At 39.3% G+C, this 25916-nt stretch overlaps 1 protein-coding gene across 2 annotated transcripts in view; it reads left to right on the plus strand.

Moving 5' to 3' along the window:
• Window positions 1–4578: 4578 nt before the first annotated feature.
• ZFAT (zinc finger and AT-hook domain containing) overlaps window positions 4579–25916 on the plus strand; it is a 91427-nt gene continuing 70089 nt past the window's right edge. Inside the window, exons 1-4 of one of the 2 annotated variants that reach the window (XM_082045824.1) lie at window positions 4579–4765; window positions 14513–14683; window positions 20598–20627; window positions 22788–23048. In XM_082045824.1, coding sequence (XP_081901950.1) covers window positions 4747–4765; window positions 14513–14683; window positions 20598–20627; window positions 22788–23048 — 481 coding nt within the window. In that variant the 5' untranslated portion in view covers window positions 4579–4746. The remainder of the gene's footprint in view (window positions 4766–14512; window positions 14684–20597; window positions 20628–22787; window positions 23049–25916) is intronic. The other variant, XM_082045825.1, reaches the window with a different exon arrangement.

Genomic DNA, 25916 nt, shown 5'->3' on the forward strand with positions numbered 1-25916 from the left:
GTAAACATAAAAAGTTTGCAGCATATGCAGGGTTGTAAATCTTATGTTACTATGTTATTTATAAAAGGGAAAGCAAAAAAAGGTAGAAGTATGGGAAAGAAAGAAAAGAAAGATTTCACTACCCTTATGGCTCCGCTTTATGTGTGATGGAGTTTGCAGACTCAGGTCCAGCAATGTGTGGTGTCCTCTGGTGTTGTCTTCAGTTCATGTGGTGAGAGTGGTGGATGGAATGGTCCCCAGGATGGTGGGTGCATAAGGTGGGCCTTTATAGCGCTCTGGGTTGCCTGCTTGCGTAACTTTTGGTCTTTTGTGGAGGTGTTACTGTGAAGGAGAGAAAAGTCTGGGAGGAAGGGGTGATTGAGAAAGATTGACAAGTCCCGGGACATGTTGAAGGGTCTCAGCTTTTCCCTTCGTGCCATGCTGGGTGCATCAGAAGGTGGAGCTCTGTGCCCCCCCCGCCCCAGCACGTCCAGCTGGCCTGGGCTGTGGCTCCTCAGCGTGTCTTTGATATGGATATGGAAATCGCAGTTCGCTGCACTGAATGTATCCCCTCCTGTGGCTGGATGAACAGGTTTTGCCACAATGTTTTGGCCATTAGCCTTATCAGTACATGCCAGTTCCTTGATTGGCGAGTCTGGTCTTTTGTGCTCTTTAGGAGCTGACAGTAATTTTCATCTTTTGCACATTCATCTCGCCCCACCCCGAATCATTGGCAACGTTGCTGATCTCCTGTCTCATGTCCTCTCTGGGTGCTGTCTCTGCCCTCAGCCTTCTGACGCGGGTGTCTTGAGGAGCTACACGTAGACACGCTGTGGTATCAATGACCTGTTGAGCACACGCCCTTCTTCAGCTGCTTCTGCTTGCACTTGTACTCAAGGTTTCTGTTACACATCTCCACACTCCCAAACCTGCTAGAGCCTTGACCGCTGCTTCCTATGCGCCCTGGTGAGTTATACAATAGAATCATTTCAGTTGGAAGAGACCCTCAGGATCATCGAGTCCAACCATGACCTGTCCCTAAGAACCTCGTCTAAACGCCTTTTAAACACCTCCAGGGATGGTGACTCAACCACTTCCCTGGGCAGCCTGTTCCAATGCCTGACAACCCTTTCTGCGAATAATTTTTCACTAATATTCCATCTAAACCTCCCCTGGTACAACTTGAGGTAATTTCCTCTTGTCCTATCACTTATTACTTGGGAGAAGAGACCAACACCCTCCACATTACAACCTCCTTTCAGGTAGTTGTAGGCGAAAAAACAGGGACCCGCCATCCTTTTGACTACAGGGCTGCAGGTCGTTAACAGTTTGTTAATGGTTGGACTTGATGATCCTGAGGGTTTTTTCCAATCTAAATGATTTTATGATTCTGTCTCCTCCTATAGCTGATCTAAGGGCATTTGCTTCAAATAGCCCTTATATGTGATGGATTTTTCTGACCAGGCCAAAAGACTCTTCCAAAAATAAAGCCTGGGGTAAAACTGTAAGGCTGGTTGTTAGGACAAAAATCCTAATTATTTCAGCACCTGGCAGAGAAGGCTAGAAAATAAGTAGATGAAAATTGCAGACATTACCCCACACCCTTTTTGAACTGGAGAGGTGGTAGAGGGACTGCTCCTCCCACGGCAGGAACATCACCAAGACCGGGCTGATAACCATCACAGTGGAATACAGAATGCTCAGAAAACGCTCAAGCAATGGCAGAGACAGCTCAGTCCCTGAACTGCAGTGAATCAGGTTTGAGATACTAAAGTCACTATTTATGGTGTGAGTCATCACATAGATGTTTTCCAGATTAAAAACTGTTTTGTTGGATCAAGAAATATATAGGATTTGTGGCCTTATGCCTGTGGCTGAATTTTAATTGTCACAATGAGATATAAGCAGTGGTGTTTAGAAACTGTTTGTATAAGCTGTTTCTCAGTTAACATGTGTGCATTATTTCTCTTACAACAGGAAATTATTTAGGTTTATTACTGTAATTAATACTGAAATTAATTCTTGTTTTCACAATTTTTACTCTTTACACTCAATTGAGTACATCTGCAGTACGACAAAAAATACTGTTAATGTTTAGGAAGGATAATGAAATTGCTACACTCATTTGTACTTAAATTAACTACAGTAACAGCCATTATGGAATTCAACACTAAATTCATTAATATTGAATGCATACAGCATTTATGATGATTTAAGAGTGAAAGTGATAAAATGGGTATTCAGCCGTTAGCATAGAAACAAAGGAGAAAAGCAACATAACAGAACCATGAAGCAGAAGTGAGCATTTGAGTATTCCAGTGGCACTAGTTGTGCAGCATCATGGAATTACCTGTTGTCAAGCTATCAGAAAAAACCCCAAACCAACAAACCCCAAAACACTAAGGAAATAATATCCAAATACACAACTTAGGAGCTGAGTAAAAAAAATAGTGTGCTTCAACACTGTTGATACATGTTGGTACATTGCTCTCCAAGGCAAATGCAAAACTCCTGAAAAATAAACTTATAAATAAAACAGTTATGGTCTTACCCTATTTTCCTGAAAATAAGACAGGGTCTTATATCATTTTTTTCTCCAAAACCTATTACTTTTTTTCACATGTATAGCTGCCTGGACACTATATAACTTTTTTTTCATTAACTGTATGTAGGGCTTATTTTTGGAGTAGGGCTTATATTTTGAGCATCCTCAAAAATCCTGAAAAATCATGCTAGGGCTTATTTTTGGGGTAGGTCTTATTTTTGGGGAAACAGGGTAGGTATAAAGCTAAATACCCACCTGAACTAGAAGTTATCAATGTTTGTTTATGTAATTACTAATACGGTGGAAATTGTATTTTCACAAAATCACAGAATGGTTGGGGTTGGAAGGGACCTCTGGAGATCATCCAGTCGAACCCACCTGCTAAAGCAGGTTGACTAGAGCAGATCACACGGGAAGGTGTCCAGGCAGGTTTGAATGTCTCCAGAGAAGGAGACTCCACAACCTCTCTGGGCAGCCTGTTCCAGGGCTCTGGCACCTCAAAGGAAAGAGGTTTATCCACATATTCAGATGGAACCTCCTGTGCTTCCGTCTGTGCCCATTGCCCCTCATCCTGTCATTGGGCATCACTGAAAGGAGTCTGGTCCATGCCCTTCACACCCACCCTTGAGATATTTGTAAACACTGGTAAGATTCCCTCTCTTCTTCTCCAGGCTGAACAGACAGACCCAGCTCTCTGTCTTTTCTCACAAGATGCTCCAGATCCCTCATCATCTTGATAGCTCACTGCTGGACTCCCTCCAAACTGGCCTAATTATCTGCTATTAAATATGCAGATGTATCAGGTTCATTAAGATACATGTTTGTATTCTTTGGTCATGAATTAAAAAGTCTTGGCTATCGATGGGCAGTGTCAGCACGAGCTGTGCTGCACCTGGTTAGGAACAACCCCAGGTTCCAGTATAAGTTGGGGAATGACCTGTTAGAGAGCACTGTAAGGGAAAGGGACCTGGGGGTCCTGGTGGACAGCAGGATGAGCATGAGCCAGCACTGGGCCCTTGTGGCCAGGAAGCCAATGGTACCAGGGGTGGATTAGAAGGGGGGTGGTCAGTAGGACAAGAGATGTTCTCCTGCCCCTCTGCTCTGCCCTGGTGAGACCACATCTGGAATATTGTGTCCAGTTCTGGGCCCCTCAGTTCCAGAAGGACAGGGAACTGCTGGAGAGAGTCCAGCGCAGCCACCAAGATGCTGAAGGGAGTGGAGCATCTCCCGTGTGAGGAAAGGCTGAGGGAGCTGGGGCTCTTTAGCTTAGACTGAGGGGTGACCTCAGTAACATTGATAAATTTGTAAAGGGTGTCAGGAGGATGGAGCCAGGCTCTTCTCGGTGACAACCAATGATAGGACAAGGGGCAATGGGTGCAAACTGGAACACAAGAAGTTCCATTTAAATATGAGAAGAAACTTCTTCTCAGTGAGGGTGACAGACACTGGAACAGGCTGCCCAGCGGGGTCTGCAGACATTCAAACCCGCCCGGACACCTTCCTGTGTAACCTCATCTGGGTGTTCCTGCTCCATCGGGGGATTGGACTGGATGATCTTTCGAGGTCCCTTCCAATCCCTGACACTGTGATTCTGTTAAAAGTCCCAGCCTCTCAGGGTCCTGGGACAGGGACGCAGCGGCCATGGACACGGCAGTGCAGAGAGGCACGAAAACTCTACCCTAGCAGGCAGAGCCCCGCGTCACCCGCGGCTTGGGCCGCGACGGGAGGTGTAACCCCCTAGTCTCCATGTGCCTGAGCCGCGTCCCGCCGGGATTCGAACCCCGAACATACCGGCTGCAGGCACTGGGAACCGCAGCGCGGCGCTGCCGCCACCGCGCATGCGCACTCAACAGCCGCCACTCAGCCGCCGGGCGGCGCGTGCGCCCCGCACCCTGCCCTCGCGCCCCGCCCCTCCCCGCTCTCGCGCTCTCTGTGCGACGGCGCTTGAGGAAGAAGCCGCCGTGTCGGAGGCGGCAGATTCGCCATAACCCGCCGCTCGGCCGGTCTTCCCCCCCCCCCCCGCGCCGCCCACACCGGTTAAAATAATATTTTCTTTACCAAAGGGGGAGCCCCGCGGGGCCTCGGCACGGCCCGCTGGCGCGAAAGTGATTTTTGTTTTTCCCCTCCCCCCCCCCATACTCCCCCCTTTATTAGCCAGGCCGCGCCGCCCCGCTCGGCAGTTCCCCCGCCCCGTCCGGCCCGGTCCCGTCCCCGCCGCGGTTATGGAGGCTGCGGCTGCAGGTGAGCGGGGCCGGGCAGGGCGGGGGAGCGCGCACGGATCCTCTGACCGCTGCGCCGGCGCTGGCTTGGGGGGCAGAAAGCAGTTCCGGCGGCGCGTGTTATGACGCTCCATCCGCACGAGAAGTAGTTCCCTGGCAGGCGGGCCGTTGCTCCCCTCCCGTGGCTGGCGGCTGAAGGGGGATGGTGGCAGCGGCTGCCGGCCGTCTTGGGGGTTGTGGAGCCCCTCACCTGTGGGGCCGGGGAGGCGAGGGAGGGCGCGGCCGCCATGGGCGTGTGGGGGTGCAGGGACCACCCCAGCGCAGTGTCGTGGACCCGCGCGGGTCACTCCGCGGTTGGGGGCTCCGAGGGCGCCGGCAGCCCCAGCGCGGTCCCCGGGGTCCCCCGGCTGGTTGACCCGCCGCTGCGGTTCAGGAGAGAGTCGGGGAGCACCTGGAAAAGAGCAGCTGCCGGCAGCCTGCTGTTTGTGTTGAACTGATGCGCATCTGGATTTAAAACATTCGCGCTTTTCTTTGACAGCTCGCGTAAACAGGTTTAGCTCAAGAGCCTTAGGGTTCAGCTGCAGAAGGGAGATAGGTTGAAGTCAGGTGCTTCCATTGCCCTGAGTGGTGCCCAATGACAGGATGAGGGGCAACGGGCACACACTGAAGCACTGGAGGTTCCATCTGAATATGAGGAGAAACTTCTTTACTTTAAGGTGCCAGAGTCCTGGAACAGGCTGCCCAGAGAGGTTGTGGAGTCTCCTTCTCTGGAGACATTCAAAACCGCCTGGACACATTCCTGTGTGATCTGCTCTGGTGAACCTGCTTTAGCAGGTGGGTTGGACTGGATGATCTCCAGAGGTCCCTTCCAACCCCAACCATTCTATGATTCTGTGTACCTTACACTGGCCCGACTTCTATGGGAATTCCAAGTATAAGTAAAATTACGCAGTCGTGGTAGCCCCAGTAATATTGTGTGTGTGTGTGCTTTTTGCATTTCACAATACCCGTGTGTTCCTTGCAGTACAAGTTTGTGAAATGTTGCAATAATTTAATTAATTACGCTGTGTACTCAACTTTGGCTTCTGGTTGTCACTCCCTGAGATGACATTTAAATTGATATTTAGAAGACAAGGTTATTTTATCTGGTCTGTGGATTATTTACAGACAATTAGTTTATAACTCGAAGAGGATTTTGTGCCAAAAAGAGCAGCACTATCAGGGCAATAACTTGTATCTAAACAGCAGAATATCCAACAGGTGGTGTGTTATTTATGTGCTAGTGTAGAAACGTTTTAGGACTGCTTTATATTGCCTGTTCCAACTTTAGATAAGAAATTAATTATCTTACTACAACTACTACTGCTACTAATCCATATTTAATCAAGCATGTTTGTATTAATAAAATTGTTCTGAGTGTAGTTGAACCCATAAGTTTCATGAGTGTCTGGTATGTTTGATATTGCAGCTGCTAAACCGCGTCTGACTTCAGATGCATTTCCCATATTTGTGCTTCTAAAAATCAGGTTCAAAGCATTTCAGCCAAGGCATCATGGTGCCAATGGCTGATCACATAGTTCGTGTTTGTTCTTCGAGGGGTTCCAAGGGTTTTCGGTGTCTCTGGTAGTGCGGTTGTGTTTTAGTGGTAACTTCTGCAGTGGTTGCGTTTAGCCACATGAGGGCAATCTTAGAACATTAAAAAAAAAAAACTAAAGTGTTACTGCAAGTCTATATTAAGGTGCTTTTTTAATGATGGAAAGACACTTTATTTATAGGGTTGATAAACTGATTATTCTAAACTGCTGAGGTAAATTAATTTCCTAGTTTTTAATCCACTTCTGCATTTTGTATATTCTAGCCAAGATAAGTGTGTTCAGGCAGTATCTTGTTTTGGAGTAACTTTTTTTCAGGAACTTTTGTAAAGCTGATGTGTGTAAAGGAAAAAAAAAACCAACCAAACAAACGTATGCTTTTATTTGCTTTCATTACCTAAATTTCAGTAGCTTAAAACTCAAGTTTCTTTTGACAAGTCTAGTAACAAACTGGTTAAATACAATATGCTTGGTTATGCAGGGCCTGTTAGGACAGGACAAGGGGTGATGGTTTTAAACTAAAGGAGGGGAGATTCAGGCTGGACATGAGGAGGAAATTCTTTACACTGAGGGTGGTGGAACACTGGCCCAGGTTGCCCGGAGAGGTGGTAGATGCCCCATCCCTGGAGACATCCCAGGCCAGGCTGGACGGGGCTCTGAGCAACCTGATCTGGGTGAAGATGTCCCTGCTCATGGCAGGGGGTTGGACTAGATTGCCTTTGAAGGTCCCTTACAACCCAAACTGTTCTATGATTCTATGGTGAGAGTGTGAGAACACACTTCAGACAAGAGAGATAAGACCCTTGTGCCCTTTTCCTTTTGGGGTGGCTGTTTCATCATGTGGCACAAAGCAAGCTCTGGTTTCTGGTAATAGCCGAGATAACTCTGAAGCAGGTCAGTATAACATGGATATTTGGTCTCCCAGTAATTCAGTATAACCATCTGAAATTGATCTGTAAACAGCAGAACTCTTGCCTCTTACTAATCTCTTTCTCTGCCTTTGTGTTGGAGTTTATGATGTCTTTATGTCAAATATTTGGAGATCTTCAGAGGTAGTCTTATATGGTAAAATACTGTAATATTTGAATGTTACAGTAACTGACCTGTGTGGAAGTCTACACAGTGCTGTTGTGACTTAGAAGGAATCTAAGAAAGCATAAATATTGTGGATCTGAATTTTGTGGCGTGCCTGATGCATCGTGTCTCTAACAGTGACTCGTGATGGATGTCTGAATAGAGAAGTATAAGAACAGGGTAAGCACGTCCAGAGTACTCTTAGCCCTTCTTATGGGCTTGCTGAGCCTCAAATAGCATCTTTCCACCTACTAGTTCTGGAGAGACTTCACCTCCAAGAATTTGAACTCGAAGTGGATGTGTTCCAGTCTTACAGTTATGTGAAGAACTGATCCCTCTCTTGTTCTCTGCTTCTCCCAGTGCAGGGAGAGATCAACTGAAAAGACCAGACAGTAGTTTTAGAGGGATCATTTGCTGCTCACCTCCTCTACGACACACATTATTTCATAGTTCTACATTTAACTTTTTGCCTTTTCTTGGCCCCTCAGCTCCATCCTTCCCAGGCAGAAAAATTCTGATTTATTTAACAGTTTCTCATATACAGCTGTGCGATGTTATTGATTGTCCTTATCTTTGTACCTTTTAAGAATTATTTTAAAATTATTATTACTATTATATTATTTTTTCTGTTTTTCAAGTTAGAGGAACAATATCCAAAGATGGAAGTGTGGACTTTTGCAGCAGTAATATTTTCTGATTTTTATATGCCTGTGTGTTACAGGACCATCTGTTCCATGGGACTGTGAACTGTATGTTTTTGGTTTTAAGTAGTACAGCTCTTAGCTTTGTTTTGAGGCTGTCTTTTAAGTATTTACTGGAACTGGGAGATCTTTAATAGAAAACCTCTCCAAACCCTTATAGAGTGATAGCAAATTGAAAAGCTTGTTTTGCTATGGGCTCACCTTCTTTGAAGGGTCTTTTCAGGCACAGATTACTTTTTAGTACACAGGCTCTCAGGCAGGCCTGAGGTCTTTGTAAACAAATGCTGCTTTCTGCTTTTTGTTCTTCAAGTTGATAATATTATCCTTATCGACTTGTCTTGCTGTGTTTTCACATTTAATTTGTCACAATTTCCAGTCTTTTTTTGTTTTCCTCGTTTGACAAAACCTCTAACTTTTATAGATGTTTTCTTCTGCAAAAGCTTCCTTTCACTGCTATCGAGCTGTGCTGGATTTTTTCTTCCCTGTTGTAAAATCTCCTTTGATGATCAGTATCAAATATGATGCCTTTCAATGAGTCTTCATGCTGCTTTCAATGATTTAACTCTTCTTTAAACCTTTTTTTTTTTTTTTTTTGTGGCTTGTTTTTGTTTTGTTAAAAATGCTTTTTGGGCCTTTATCACTCTCTTATAGGGTTTTTGAGTGCTTTTTTATCAGTTGTGGTCTACTTTAGATAAAGTTGAGAACTGTTTCTTCTCCTATGGTTTCCCTGACCTCTTGCTTGATGGTGTTTAAACATTTAATCCTGGTACCCTGTCCTTACCTGATTATTTAACCAATCTCCATAAGGGTAACTGAAACCTACAATATATTGTTGTTTCTGTCTCTGTAACCTCTTTTATTCCCCTCAGTGTGCCACAGTGATTCTTACCACTGTTGCTCATGTAGTCCCAACACTGTGCTGTTCTGTACAACGTAACTATTTCAGTCCTTGGGGATTCTGTTGCTTGTTAAAAAAGCCTGTTAATCAGATTAGACCCTGAGCTGTTTCTAACAGATGGCATTGCTTCACAAACAATACATCCCTCTTTCTGCCCTCCATATTTAGAAGTGATAGTGTCCCACTGCCATTGCAACACTATTTTTCAGAAGCTTGTTTGAATGCAAGTCTGTCAATAATCTTAATCTAGACTAGGCATTCTGATTTTGTCACTTTATTCAGTTTCTTGCATTACTGGAGTATTATGTAGATTTATCTTTTTAAAAGCAACTACAAATAAATGGAAAACAAACCCAACAGCTTGTTTCAACTGTTCTTTGTTTTCTGTTAAAATTTTACTAACTTCTGTGTTATCCTTCATTTGAAAGCAGTCTTTGTGATTTTACTACTATAAGATGAGCCACTTGGATCTTTATGGTCTTTCGCACTTGTCACCTACCCTTCCATCTTTAATTTAAAAACATTTTCATAATCTCTTAATTTTGGGGTTGGATAAAGCCCGCTGCTCCTCTGTATTTTTTTTTCTCAACATGTAACGTTCCCTTAGGATTATACGAAACTATCTGCTTAGTTCTGCTCACAACAGCACGGTCCTGCATTCATGTCCCGAGCACCTGAACGAGTGCTTTTGTTTTCTCTGTCCTAGTATATTTGTATTGTGTAGCTTTTAAAATGCAGTTTGTTTCCTAATCAGAAGCATTCACAAAATTCAGTGTAATTTAATCTTATATACTGTGTACCTCCCTGTAATGTCCAAGAGCCTCTATGGATGTAGATTACTTCATAAACTGAACTTGTGGCCTTGTTAGAAAAAATGCTGAATGTATATGGTTAGGGTTTCCATAAAACCATATTAAGTGGTATTGATTTTAGTATAATCTTTTAGCTTTTGCAGGAATGCATCCTCTTATCAACATTACCATAACTTTCTTTTGTAATGTCAAAATAAAAAATGCTTGTGGCATTTAACTAATGATAATTAAATTTTCCTGATTTCAGTTAGCAGCTGAAAGTCAGAATGGACATGCTCAGGTGCTCCTGTTCCTTGATTGAATATATTCTGTATTGCAGGTTTTATCTCCATAGTCATCCTATGATGGTGAATTAAAAACAAACAAACAAAAGAAACCCCAAAAAACAGTTGCTTTCTATCCAGAATAGTTCAGGTTCAGATGGAGGAAGCCCTGAAATAGCTTTCTGTTCTCTCTGGTCTGCTGGTTTTTGTAGAGATAATTTGTTTGTTTTGAACATGGGATGCTTGTACTGCTGCTGTTCTAATGGTCATAAATAGCAGCGGCTTTTCTATACTTTTTTTTTTTAACGCTTACTGAGGATGATGCTTTTGGATAATAACTTCATTGTTCCATGCACCAATAGGTGTCCAGTGAATTTTTATTTTTGCATCTAACTATGGAGTTCTAGCTACTTTTAGCCTCTAAAGCTTTGCAACAGTTGTTACATAAGTTTTTAAATATTGTCTGCATTGAAAGAGTCCTGAAAAGCTTTAGGTATATTAGAATGATTTATGGTATAAAAATACAGATGGATGATCTCCTTTTTTTTCCCTTGTTGTGTGTGACTTATGAAAATAATTTATTTAAAAATAAAACCAAACCCAACCCCTAGCCTACTTTTATATAAAATGAAAGTTTTTCATTAATTAAAATTGACTCTAGACTAGGTTTTGTCATACAATGATCAAAAGTACATATGTCAATAATGCATTACCTGATTCCCTTAAACACTGTTAATTTTCGTGATTTCTCTAATATGAGTGTTTCTTTCTTCCCCTTTCTCCCCTTCCCCCTCCAACTTTGGAGCAAAACGGGATGGGTTCTGTTTTATGCTTTGTGAAGAGGATTGGGAATAAGGGAGGCTGCTTCCTAGTCTGAAATTTGCTGTTTGTTAGTAGCATCTGTTAATCTCTTTTGGTTAGTATAAAGAAAAAAAAATAATTAAGAAATACCTTGAGATCTTTGGAAGAATTATGAAAAAAATTATGTCTTCACTTATGTTATCGCTTAATGTGCTACTTTTCCATTTAAGAAGAAAATAACTTATTTCAGTGTACACCTAGCACAGTTTATATGGGCAAACTGAAGATAATGAATTAATACAAAGCGTGTTTAGTGAATAGAATGTTCCAAATGGGTTTTGGCTGAAACTTCTGTTGTTTGTTTACCTGTATGCTTGATTACTGTTCCTTTCTTTCTCTGCATATTTAATTGCTGTCTAATTAACTGCTCTGTTGGTTTCCTACATAATTAATTATTCACTAATTAATCATTGATTCCCTGCATAGTTAATTAACTTATTGCTTATTTGATTTTTACACTTAATTGACTATAATTCATTGTTCTATTACTACACCACCTAATTAGCAACTGGTTAATCAATTATCGTTTGCTTACTCCTGATCTAGTTGTTTAGGCCTGCGATCAGCACAGTTCATCCTCTGCTTTATGACCTCCTTTTTCAGTTGTTCTTTCGAAAATCATTTCTTTACTCGGTTTTGTTTCCATCTCACCTCCGAGCAAATCACACGTGTGTTCTGCTGCTTTGTGCACCTTCATTAACCCTGTTCTCTGCCACATGGTTTTGTTCCAGCGTTACTTCTGTGTGATGGTTTCTTGTGGTTTTAGTACTTCCCATGAATCCTGAATTCTTCTTGGGAAGACTTAAACAAGGATTTGTGTAATCAGGTGCTTTAAACAACCGAACAGACTTTTGGGGATTCTTCTTGCTCTTCTGCCCCTCTCCACGTCCTCACTGGGAGGGATGAAGGATAAAGTGTGTGAGTCAGAACTGGTGGAGGATGAGACACGACACACAAAGCAGTGAGCCTGAACTTTTATGGAAAACAGCTAGCAGGTCAGGAAGCAAAAACAATGGCAAATAAAACCTCAAAATAGGAGTGTTGTTTAAATAATGGAATTTAAATGTTTAGTGTTAGTTAAACCTTTGGGTCAATGCTCGTAAGTGTTGTAGTGTGAATCTTAAATGGGTGTTTACATGTTGAGAGAACAGTTGTCGTCTACTTAGTCAATAATGGGCTTCATTCAGTTAAAAAAAATAATAATACTAACTAGAGCAGAACTAGTTCAAAGGAACTGATTCAGAGGAACATTTCCATTATAAGCGAGCTGCAATCACAGCAGAAATGTGTGTGCGCTCAAGACAGCAGAATGCCTGAGCAGGAACCCTACCGAGTTCCTAAGAACACCTCGAGTGTATTATACATCTCACATAGCTGTGCTTGTGTTGCATACAGTATACTTCAAACAACAGAAACAGTATTTGGGTTGTTCTGCAGAGGTGTTTTAAAAGAAACGAAAGCATATTCTGCCTTTTTGTTTTGAGGTAGTTGTATTATTTCTGAAGATGAGGATGTTTTTGTTATAGCTTCAGGTGCAAATAAGTGTAAAAGAGAGCCAACTTTTAACAGTGAGAACACCTTAAAGATGGATTTTTCTTGAGTGGGGTGAACTACATAACTACTGTGTTGTGACAGGGAATAGTATTAAATAGGGGTAGTGATCTTTGCTTGGGATTGCTTTGAAAACAGGTCCCAAAGTGTAGCTTCCCTGTTCTCTTCACCCCTGACTCATCCCAGAGTTCACAAAATGTCACTTTATTGCTGTATTTATCCAGCTAATCTGTGGTTTGGTTTGTACCTCAAATAGCATCGGCTGTTCCAGTTTGATTTCAGTGATGTTATGTCCCTCATTTTCCTTAGGGAGGCAGAGGAGAGAGGAACAATATAAAGCAATCTCTGGGTCTGGAGTTTTTATATACGTAGCTGAAGAACAAGCGTGTTGTTAAAATTGGTTCCTGGTTGTTTTTTTCACTGAGGGAATCACGGACTGTTGAAAAATCAAACCATTAAAACAAATGACAGTGGTTTTAGAAAGCAAACAAAGTCCTCTGAATTAACTCTGCCAAAAGTGGGTGGATTTCATGTAGGTGGATTTTTCTGAATTATTAACTTTCACCCTTCTTTATAGTTAGTTACTGTCTTGAGGCTTTGCTTTCATATCACAGCTCTAGTACCAGCGAATCAAAAACAAAACAAAAAAACCCACAACCAACCAACCAAAAAGCCAAACAAAACGCCCAAACAAACCAACCCCATGAAGTTTTGTCCAAAAACTGTTTAAAGCATTGACCAGAAAAAGTTTTAATGAAATTCTTCATTTGCTGCTGCTTCAAAGGTTTTTAGTGGGTTAGGTGTGGTTTTTTTTTTTTTCAATGAATGGGAGTTTTTCATAGAACCTGTATGTCAAAGCACATGAATTACTAGATGTTTTTATTAATGTCAAATGTTAATATTGCCTCTGAGGCCGATATGATGTGTTTTGGTTTGAGAGAAAAACTTTTCCCCTCCTCCTCAAACTTTCCTCCTATTCCTGCCCATTTTTCTCCATGTAGATGGGTCAAGATGAGGCCTGATCGTTTTTTCAAATATCTCAATAAAAGATTAAAAAACTTTGTTTGTACAGCTCTGAAGTGAATGACCAGGAGAAAGGAAGATGATGTGATTGCATAGATGTGAATGTCATATGATGCAACATTTTGTGGTCTACAGTGTTGCAGATGTTTTCACCTTCCACCCCGCTTTTCAATTAGTGGTAGAGCCACATCTAGGGATAATGACCCCTGAAACCAAGCACTTCACATGTGTAACTCACAGTGCATGCTCACAGTAGCGTGCTAAGGCAAAAGTGACACATCAAAGACATGTTTATAATAAAATATACTTATTTTATAATAGTATAGCGAAGGAAAAGTTTCCTTTTATCTTTTATGGCATTTAATTCTATCTAACCTTCTTTTGTTTCCAGCACTTACACAGGTAATTAGAGATGTAGACTTACTTAGGTGAAGTAAGTGGAAAGGTGAAGTACATGTAGCAAAGAACAGTGAGATCCATGAAGGTGAATCAAGATTTTGGGCCCAGCTTCTCTGTATTTCAGAGCTACTTTGAGAAAGATAAAATGTTTTGCATTTCTACCAGTGTGATGCTCATCAAACCTGGACAATGGCTTAATGTCTTACATAATTTTATCGTGTGTTTGAAAAAATATGAAATTGTAACATTGTCTGATGCTTGAAAGGAAAAAAAAAAAAAGGTCTTAATCTATTCTGCTTCCTTTTGGGTCTTCTTAGAAAATTTCTAAGACTTGAGCCAGATGTTTTTTTTTTTTCCTCAGGTGGATATCTGGGTAGAAGTTTACCCATTTCTTGAATTAATTAATTTTGGGATTTACTATGAATATCTTCATTTAGTGGTGTAACCATCTTTGTTTCAGCTCATTACTGTCTGTTAAGTGTATTAATGTTACTGATAGTTACTATGTTAGCTGAACTGAAATCTCAATAACTAGTGGTACTGTAAATAACTTAAATTTGGAAATATTAACTCCTCTTTTTAACTTGTTTTTCAGGGATCAATTCCATCTTCATGTGTAAGCTTTGTAACTTATTTTCACCAAATCAATCTGAACTGTTGTCTCACGTCTCTGAGAAGCATGTGGAAGAAGGGACCAATGTGGATGACATAATTATTCCGCTCCAGCCTCTAACAGCGCCCACAAACATAAGCAAAGAGGGAGAAGGTACTTTCATAAATTGAGAGAAACGTAATTCTTGAAGTCATTTAGTTTTTTAGTAAAACCTGTGGTGTGATGATTCTGCATTGCATATAGAATGATTTACATAGCTTGTTTTAATAGTGGTTACTGTACAACTGCCAACCTGAATTTAATTCTGTGCAACATAGATCGGAGGACAGATGTGGATAAACTCAGCATGTGATAGGGGACGATGACATCGGTCCATTAATTTTAAATGTCAAGTATAGCAACGTCTGCTGACAACGTTTCCACTGACAGCAGTGGAAAGCAACCAGGACACTGTGGATGGGACTCTTGATGCTCAAGAATAGTGCTGTGCTTTGAGTTATCTAACTTGTTGTTTGTTGTATTTCAGACAATTTTAATATTCTATTCCAAAAAGGAAATGGCATGATTAATAATTTGTAACTGTGCTGTGATACTGGCACTAGGGAAAAAATAAATCTGCTGGTCAAACTTTGAATTAGTTCTACAGAACGATTTTACTCTGCAGTGGAAGAAGTTACATTCATTCCATTTTTAACTGATTATGATTGCAGTTCTTTGTAATGTTAGCAATGGGTTCAAAATAATTCAGTCTTGATAATTATATCTTCTTTTAGACCCTTACTGAGCAATGGATTTATGTTGTTGCTAAACCTCTTATTTAACACAACTACTAGGATTTCATAATAATTATGATTTCTAGATATTAAAAAGCATGTGCTTATGAATGAAAAACACTCAAGTATCATACTTAGATTTTTTAAAAAATAATTTTAACATATGGATATGGTATTTATTCATTTATTTACCAGCAGTAATTCAGTAGCTATATTAACTTCTTCACCATAAGAAGATAATTCTAATTACAGTTATATAGTATTCAACTGTAGCTGCTGTCTCCTCAGACGGCTGGTGAGGAGAAATTGCACCATATTATTATTTCACACAATGCCTAAAATAAACAGTGCATCAGAAGATGATAAATAAATATCAGATCCACATCAAGTTCCAAAATGCCATTCTAATTTTATTTTAATTGTACAGACATAAAGAATGCTTCTTTCTTAAATCTTTTTTTCTTGTTAGCCCTTCACTAAACTGTATTTCTGAGCACAGTGAGACTGGTACTATCTAAGGTTCTTATTCCTTTCAGTAAAAAGGCTCTTTTGTGAACTCCTTTTTGCATTTGTGTCAGGGACTGTCTGTCCTTTCTGTGTTGCATCTTGTCAAATGTGCATTATACATTTATGAGAATAGTATGTAATTACTGTTGTGATCTGAAGCAGCAGAAATTAGACATATGCAGCCTTTAGGAAAATAACTTTGCAAATCTAATTATGCAAAATATAACATTCATAAGTTACATATTCATAAGTTACCTTTTCATTATTCTTGGTGAATACTTTTCATTGTCTGCTATGGTCATATGGTGCCACCTTTTTCAGATTATGTAGCCAAACTCTTTGCCATCTGTTGCCAGTAAGGATGTCAAGGTAAATTACTTTGACATAGATTTCAGCTTGTGTTATAGACATACTTTAATATTTCTTTGCCATCACACAGATTGATTGGAGAAGAGGGTGGTCTGAAGTCCTATTCAGTTATTTCCTGTGTTCTGTTTAAAAAATAAAGGGTATTTCATAGTTGAATATAGGAATTTGAGGAGTTCTTATTTCAAGGCATCAATTTTTTCCCTCCTGTTATGGAATCTGCAGCAGATAAAACTTTAAAAAGCTTATAATATACAATTTTTTCTCAGTGGACCCTTCTTTGTAGTAATTGAATATTGTCACTGAAAGAAGTGATTGATGAATGACAGTAGTAAAAATTACAGCTTCCTTTTAGTTCTCGTTGGCTGATAGATGAACATCTTTTTGTCCTTTGAAAGCACAGTTTTTCTTCCAGCTATTGGTAAGCTCTGTAGCTGCCCCAGAACTGGTGTGAGTGAGTGAATCCTGAGTTGTTAATGCAGCTCTCTGTTCTGCCTGAGTAATACATTAATTATTTTGTAAGTACTATGAAAAGTAAAATGTAAGGCAAGTAATATGTGTTTGTTACTCTAATGTTATTTTATTGGTGGTGCTCTCTGCTGAATTTTATTTAGTCACACCCCTTCCCCATAGTTAGGTCATGATATTTTTAGAGTTGATTTGAATCGTTTTGGTGGGATGATGTTAGAATTTTTTTAACAAATGGAACCACAGGTACTGGGCAGATGTTGCTGTTATACAAATTATGCATAGGTCACATTTTGTCCGGCACTGGAATGTGGCATCTGTATTTGGGAAATGACAGATGTATACTGATTAACTGTAGTCACACATAACTCTATTTTTGCATAGGGTTTCCATTCATAACTTTTTATAATGACCCTTATCTCCTTCAAAGTGCTTGTCAAAACTCTCTTTTTTTTTTTTTTTTTTACTTAGTCAGATTGGCAATGGTTTGAGGGACAGCATGGGTAGCTCTAACGTCATCTATTCATGGTACTATTCTGTAATGGATTGTTTGTTTTAGGCTATGTCTGCATTATGAGATATGCACTTTCTGCAGCACGGTCTCCAGGCCTGATCTATTGATCATTAAACCTGGAATAAAATTAGTGTCTGGGTGTCATAATTTTCTCCAAGGAGTTTAATTCATTAAGATAACTTAAAAATGTGGCATATGAATCAGCCTTATCCTCACTTGAACACAAAGGATGCAACTAGAGCATAAATTCAGCCTTTGGGGAGTAAGAGGTGTTCCTACGTGCCATAGTATATGTACATCACAGTAACAATATAAGGCTGTGGATGAGATTTATTTGCATATATCTGTATTTCACTTTGTGCGTAAGATTCTGAATAAAACCAAATACAGTTGTAATTGCTTAAATAATATGTAAACTTTTAATACTGACATTTGAGGAAGATTTCATGTTGCATAATGTATTTAGCTGTTAAAACTTGCTCAGGATGTTTAGGTGAACACTTGCACAAGTGCTTGATGTCTTCTGACAAACTTCTTGTTTGCCTCATGCTACAGCTCACTGTGTTGAGCTACTTACACAGGTTTGGATTCAAGGGCCATTTGATAGGGATCACTTGTCTCCTCCTCCTTCAGAGTCATAAATATTTGCCCCATTACAACATTAAAATGGTGTATTGAAGATGTTTTGTACATGTGTAAATTGAGTTATACATGGGATTGGTTTAAGGCTGAGGGGTAGAAAACCAGAAGAGAAAAATCCATTATATTCTTACGGTGTATAGTCTTAACAGTTTCTTGCATTTTCCTGTACGTAATAAAGTAACTTCAGAAAATTCTACCCTTTAAGAGTTGTCCTTTAGTGAAGCAATTTTGGTAAAGCTTGTTTTCTGGGCAAACACTATACTGAGGGTCATCAAGCCTGGCAGAATCCACAGTGCTGCTGTGCCAGGATCTACGTGATCTGTGAAGAGTTTAAAAATACTCAAGAGTGAAGTCATTGCTATTTTAGTTTTATGCTTACTTTTGTTCAACTTTATTTAAAAAAAAAAAAAAAACAACGTTAAAAATGTCTAGGCCCTGGTGCTCTGGAGGTCTGGTTGTGGACCTCTGGTGTTATGTAGCATGATCTCAGGCAAGTAATTTGTGAGAGCTATTGCAGACTGCAGTAGAATTTGATTTTTATATATATATCTATGTATGTTTGGCATAGCTAAACATAAAGGGATTAATTAAATATAATTCTTCTGCATGAAGGCCTCATAAATTGAAATTTTCTGTGCTAATCATGTTCTGAACATTTCTAAGACAATTGATTATTAAATGGACTGATTTGGAGAAGCTTATGTGTATAATTCCTATAAAGGAACAGTACAAAAATAGACTTACATAGTTTACCTCATTATTCTCCTTTTGAAGTGCTTTTTTTATGTCTTTGCTTATAGAATTATATAGCATAGCACAAGATGTCTTCCTTGAATATTGCCATTGCACATCCAATACCTGTCAATGTACAGATTTGGTACAGTGAGTCTATGATGAGTGTAAAAGTCCCCAGAAACAAGATGTTCTTGAGGGAACAGGATCTTTAAAAATATTTTTAATGAGCAGTTTAAAACTTCTGTTTCTGACTAAGCATCCTTGAAATAAATGAAGTTATATTATATTATATTATATTATATTATATTATATTATATTATATTATATTATATTATATTATATTATATTATATTATATTATATTATATTATATTATATTATATTATATTATATTATATTATATTATATTATATTATATTATATTATATTATATTATATTATATTATATTATATTATATTATATTATATTATATTATATTATATATACTACTTATATATACTTTTGTTTTTTTAACAGCATATTCTTTTTTCTTGTTAATGATGATGTTTCTGATCAACTTGGTTAAGTGCTAATAGAGCAATGACAATGTACTATTCAATTACTGTGGTTTGTTAATTTAGGTTTTGCTTTGAGCAGTGATGAGTACAATGCAGCATGAATGGCAAACTGGGTAGAGACAGCTGGAATTTTTTTGGTCATGTGCATTGTTATAAACTTAATTCTGGCATTGCTAATTCAAAGTAGCGTGCGGTATGTTCGGTCCAGGAAAGAGGAGAACAAGGAGCAAGGAAATGACATAACTGTCATAAGCCTCAAAAGTTCTGGGGATGGATCAGTTGTCCATATGAGTCCTGCTGTTCCTGTGCATGTTGCTACCCAGTGCTTGCCACCAAACCTTTTAAAAAGTTTGAGAACTGCTGTAAATTCTCCTGCTGGTGAGCTCATTTGCAAACAGGTGTAAGTTTACACATTCTGTGTATCGCTTGCCACACCATTAGTAGTCACAGTGATAAGAACTACCATTTTGTGGGCTCTAGAAGAGGATCTACCACCAACCTTCTAAAGAGCAGTTCTTGTATTTCCACTTGCATACAAGGTTTTGTTGCAATTTGTGTCTAAATGTGAAAGTGCCGGAGTTTTTTGTTCATTAAATTTTCATTAAAACAGTCCATAAGTAGCATACCACTTTTGCCTGATTACACTTAATTTATTGTTGTTGCATAATCTGATTATTGCATTGTAAGAGGATGGAAAGAATATCATACACAGAGAATATGACGCTTGCATTCACTCTTCAAATCCTGGGATATAATTATTTTATAGTAACCTGAGTGGTATCCACATCTGTATTCCTCAAATTATGTTTGATATGGTGGCAAATTGTGACATTTTACAGGTTGCCATGAAGATAAATGTTGTTTGTTTTTAATTGCACGTTAATTTATTTAACTCAAGGCACCAAATACTGATTGCTGCGATGGTGGATATCAGAATAACATGATTTGTAGCAAAGAGATATTTTGAGAGCACTGAAATCACCCCTCTCTTTTTGGCTGATAATTAACAGAACTACTATCACCGTAGCACAAAAATTCAGAATGCTGCTGAAGGAAGATAGCAAGAAGTTATGTGAAAGTGTTTATTTTTTCCTATTTATGAGGCTTTTACTGTTCTTATTATGTTATACTTAAGCAGACAGGTGCTCAATCACTCCTATAACAAGATTTAATGCTTTCTTTTTCACTTGATATTAATTACATGGTTAACTCAAAGCTGTGGTTTCTCTATGTGTTTTTTGTTTGTCTGGTATATTAAGGGAAATGTTGAACAGGTTTTTAATGAGATGCTACCACCACCTCCAGTTCTCTTGCATCATCTTCCCTTCAGATTCCTCGAGGTCATTTATTTTTCCATGTGCTCTAAGTCAACCAATTTAGTAAGGTCTTTCGGCATGCGTACTTGGAAATTATTCATGGTTTTTTGTGTGTGGGGGTTAACTATTTTGCGCGTGTTTTGTTTTGTTTGTTTGTTTTTAATAGTCTATTCTTTCATGATTTTTCAGACTTTTACATTGTCAGTCTCACTTTACCAGGTAGGCTATTGGCTTGATGAATAAAAATAAAAAGCTTTAGGCAGCTTTTGATCTTTATCCTACATACACACTGGTTTTGGTGAAAGTTTCTGGAATAAAAGCAGAATTGTACGTTTCTCATAAGAGGCACAATTTATGAGTAGTACTGCGAGTGTTTTAGCTTGAATAATCTCAAGATACTTTCAAGCCTTTGGAACTGCAATAGTCACTTAATTAATGGGCATTGCTCTCCTGTAACCACCAAGACATTTCATACTTCTCCCACCTAGGCCGTGCAAAAAAACCCCAAACAAAACTGAAACAAAAAACCCAAACCAGTATTAAACTTACGAATTTCTAAGGAAAATAATTTTGTTTTGTATTTTTGCACAAGTCTCAAGATTTGGAAATATTTGGTGGAAAAAAACCAACTTTAAGGGACTTCTTTGCTGTGACCATCGTAAGCTGAAACATGCACGACAATTAAGTTTGCTTGTTTTTTTTCTGGACCTTAAAACCAGAGTTCTTGGCATTTTTTTGTGTGTGTGCCAGTCCTTAGTCTTTGATATTACGAAGCTGATGGCTTGACAGGTGCTTCATACCTGCTCTGTTTCACTAGCACATTTTAATTCATATTATGCTCCAGGGTTTTTTTTGCAATTACGATGATTGTATCAAGCTCTCTTGCCTTCTAATTCTCAAAGCTGGAATTCACTGCGTGTAACTGAAAATTCCTAAATTGAGAGATCTTGGTCACCTTGAGATCCAGAGGCAATTCAGGCTTTATGAGATCTGAACTGCACTCTGGAGAGTAGTTTCTCTGTTCCTTCAATATAGAAGACAAATATTAACTAATCTGAGAGCTCAAGTATCTAATGTTAGATAAAATGAATCCTAAAGGCTGGAAGATGCCTGACTCTGTCCTGTTTCTCCATACACCATCAGGCACACTCGTTTTGATGCACACTGAGTTTTCTTTAGCGAACTACATATTCTTCTGCAGATAAACATAGTACGTCTGATACTCCACCAGATGTCTGCTCAGACTTAAAAAGATCATTTAAAGGCTTTGCTGTCTGTGAAATGACAGTTCCTTGCAGAAGAGCACATTTAAAGTTAATAACTGAAATGTGTGTATAATAACAATGGGGTAACTCCTCAAGAAGCACAATATAAGGACTCCAAGCAGACAACCCCCGAGATTAGCAAGAAGGATGGTGACTGATGCTTTTCATTTTATTAATGTATCAGATGGAAGTAATTTATAGCTGTGATGAAATCTCCTGGAAGAACCTGGTCGCTATCTGGAAAATTTCCCCTTTCCTCTGAGTATCTGCTTTTTACTAAACATTTTCTTGGGATCTCATTGGTTTGGTGAATCTTCAATGGTTACATCTGTGATGGTGGGGAGTTGGCTTTGGAAGTAACTACAGCAGTGACGACACAATTTTTTCTCTTGTTATACATTTCTGTGTTCATTACATCTCATTTTTATCAGTGTTTTCTCTACACAAATATGGAAATGTAAAGTTACGTTGTAGTTATTAAGATTTGTGGATGACTTCTGATTTTAATTACTTGAAATACTCATTAAGGAGACATTTTTTGTATGGCCTCTGGATTTTTTTTTTTTTTGTTGCCAAAAGTCTTTTATACCAACTTTTGGCTTGAAAGTGCAAATGATAAAGAACCATGGGAATTATTAGAGAGTAATTGTTCAATTTATTAAAAGGAGAATGAGCTTTTGGGTTTGAAAGATAAATTGTTTTTATCTGAATATATCTCAGTGTTTAAACAGTGTATTTGAGAGTGACTTAAATTAAAGTTGTGGGTTTTTGTAGACTGTCAGAACACAGCAGAGCAACTTTGTAGAATATGTATGCAGATACAGTTATACAACAATTTAAAAGATGGCTTACAGTGTAATTTCTGTAAAACTGTGGCACTTTGACATCTGCCCATCTCAGTAACACAAATGTTATTGTGTTACAGCAAGCAGAAATGTCGACAAATACCATTGCTTAAAAATAAGTTTGTGTGAATATAACCTTTTTATAAACTTAGGGATAGAGAGACTCAAACTTCATCGAATATTCCTATTTTTTCAAAGATCAGATAGATATTAGCTAGTTAGCTGTGGAATTTAATATGGCTTCTTTTAAGTTGAACTTTCTTTTCTAGAGCTTCTTGTAGTGAAGAGGAAAAGGGGCAGACCAAAAGGGTCTACCAAGAAATTTTCTGTGGATGAAGATGTGGCAGAAAATAACTCTGTTCCAAGTGAAGAAACTCCTCCTGGGACAGAAGAAGGTCCAGAACCGGCTGAAGTCTCACCAGGCAGCTTGGAATGTAGGAAATGCAATCGGAAGTTCTCCAACACACGCCAGCTGAGGAAGCACATCTGCATCATTGTTTTAAACGAGGGAGAGGAAGAAGGAGATGGAGGTAAGAAAATATCCCACAAGAATATATGAAGAATGTTGTGAAACAGTGTGTTTCCATGATTTAACCTGATGGTACCAGCTCGTAATCCCCGGTGTTAATTTTAAATGGAATTGAATTATGTGTGTTTATTTTAACATAAAAAGCATGTTGAAGTGAAACTGAGAATAAAGTTAGACAAGGTATTTTAAATTTTCTTTGAAAAGGTCAGATTGTTGATTGCACTAATTGTCCAAAACTCCCTGAAATGCTTCCTTTGCATAATCAACTGTTCTGTTTCTCACAAAGAGCTTTATAGTTACCCAGTGAGAAGTGGTGTGGGCCACATAGGTACGTATCACACACAGGTGAGGAAGGATGATCCTGTAGAGATGATTCTATCTTGTGACTTGGAAAACATGAATTCTACTCTGTTTTTTTGATAGGTTTGAAGGCTGCTTTTCTGGAATGCTTGTTTTACTGCATAAAAGATAATGCCAAACTCCCCTTGTGTATTATACAAAACTTCATGTGAATGACTGACTGTCTTTGGAGTCGTCATTTACTGGTTATTCTGTAGCTTCATTGTCATCACACCACAGATAGTGGTGTAGTTGTCTCAGCACATACTAGTGCAAGTATTACACCACATTTTTATTTGTACGTGTGGTTTTCTTGTGTGTATTATGTTCAAACAATGTTTCAGTTACTTGAGCAGATGTGGTTGATACCAGCATTTTTGAGAGTAAACTATCCCTGAGACAAAAACTTCTTGAAATCACACTTATTGTGGTCTATATGAGAGAAGAGGTACCAAAACTTCTCATTTGATGAGATTACTTCTTTGGTGAAGTTCTGAAAGGAAGATAGGAAATTTTATTGAGTAACTTCCAGAGTTACAATATCTTCTCTCTCATTCCAGAGTAGATGGCTAAAAATCAGAAAGAGCTGTGACTACAAGTTCTTTTCCCTTAGTATTTGACATCTCACATAATAGAACATAGAATCATTTCAGTTGGAAGAGACGCTCAGGGTCATTTAGTACATATGGGGTGGGGCTTTTTCCCCCCTTTAATCCATGTTTTTTGAACTTGAAAATACTTTCATTTGGTTTTGTTATGCATCTGTGATTTTTTTTTTTCTGTAGTATTTGTTTATTCCTTATGTTTTTAATTTCTTGCAAGTTTAACACTGTACAGACATCTGAATAACAAGTATGTTTTCATTTTGCACTTGGTCTGGCTGGGATGGGATTAATTTTCCTTGAAGCAGCTCATATGATGCAGTGTTTTAGATATATGACCAAATAATGCTGATAACACACTAATGTTTTAGCTATTGCTAAAATATGCTAAACATACAAATATTGAAAAGTCATATATTGATACTCTGTGGGATATTCTCTATTGAGAGAAACATAATGTATGTATTGAGCTGAAGTTGAAATATTAGAACAGGTTTTTGAGTAATAAAATGTTTTGCTGTCTTCTATAGATCCACAAGGGAAGTGTTGTTATGCATACCATATTGGACATTTAAAATTACAGTAAATAAATCACTATAAAATGGCACTGAAACTTCAGTAAGTGTTGGTCAGAGGAATAATTGGTGGATGTAAGAGGTGTCTGCTGATCTTTGCTTGTGCGATTAGTTGTCTCATTGACCTCTCAGAGGTCAGCGTCTCACTGCCAGTTCTCCCGCTCTTTCAGCCTTACTGGTTACTGACATCCTTCGTGCATCTCATTGAATCCCTTTGTGCATCAGGATTGCCTTCCCTTGTGGGCCTGTTCACTAAAACAGCAAGAAAAAAGGGTGTTATTTTTTTACAGAATTCAAAAAAGTCCATTGTGCTTACAAATCCCCCATGAACATGCTTAATAATTTTTGTTTTTATTTTAATAGTGGGCTGATTTGCCGAAAAAAGTTGCTGTGATTTAAGCAGAGCTGTGTATATTCCTATTTTTGTTTTTATTTGGTTAAGCCAAATGGAATTGGGGAATGATCTTTTAGAGAGCAGTGTAGGGGAAAGGGACCTGGGGGCCCTTGGGGACAGCAGGATGACCATGAGCCAGCACTGGGCCCTTGTGGCCTGGAAGGCCAATGGTACCTGGAGTGGATTAGAAGGGGGTGGTTAGTAGGTTAGGAGAGGTTCTCCTGCCCCTCTACTCTGCCCTGGTGAGGCCACATCTGGAATATTGTGTCCAGTTCTGGGCCCCTCAGTTCCAGCAGGACAGGGAACTGCTGGAGAGGGTCCAGCGCAGGGTAACAAAGATGCTGAAGGGAGTGGAGCATCTCCCATGTGAGGAAAGGCTGAGGGAGCTGGGGCTCTGGAGCTGGAGGAGACTGAGGGGTGACCTCATTAATATTTATAAATATACAAAGGGTGAGTGTCAGGAGGATGGAGCCAGGCTCTTCTCTGTGACAACCAATGGTAAGACAAGGGGTAACAGGTTCAAACTGGAACACAAGAGGTTCCACTTAAATTAGAGGAGAAACTTCTTCACAGTGAGGGTGCCAGAGCCTGGAACAGGCTGCCCAGGGGGGTTGTGGAGTCTCCTTCTCTGGAGACATTCAAACCCATTTGGACACCTTCCTGTTTAACCTTATCTGGGTGTTCCTGCTCCGTCAGGGGCATTGGACTGGATGTTCTTTTGAGATCCCTTCCAATTCCTGACATTCTGTGATTCTGTGAAGGTTTTGGCTAATGGTGTGGATCTGGCTGGCTGGAGGCACTGCCATCCATTCTTTTCATCCTAAACCAAAGCTAGACAAGTTGAGATTCTTCTGTGTGTGTTCTCTCTATCTGCTCCCAGCCAGAAACCGGAGCTGCTGCAGCCCCTGCCGCTGGGATGAGATGACTTGAGGGATTCTGGCTGTTGCTGGATTGGATCC

Source organism: Streptopelia decaocto (assembly GCF_964273445.1).
Source record: "Streptopelia decaocto genome assembly, chromosome: 2".
Classification (NCBI taxonomy): Eukaryota; Metazoa; Chordata; class Aves; order Columbiformes; family Columbidae; genus Streptopelia; species Streptopelia decaocto.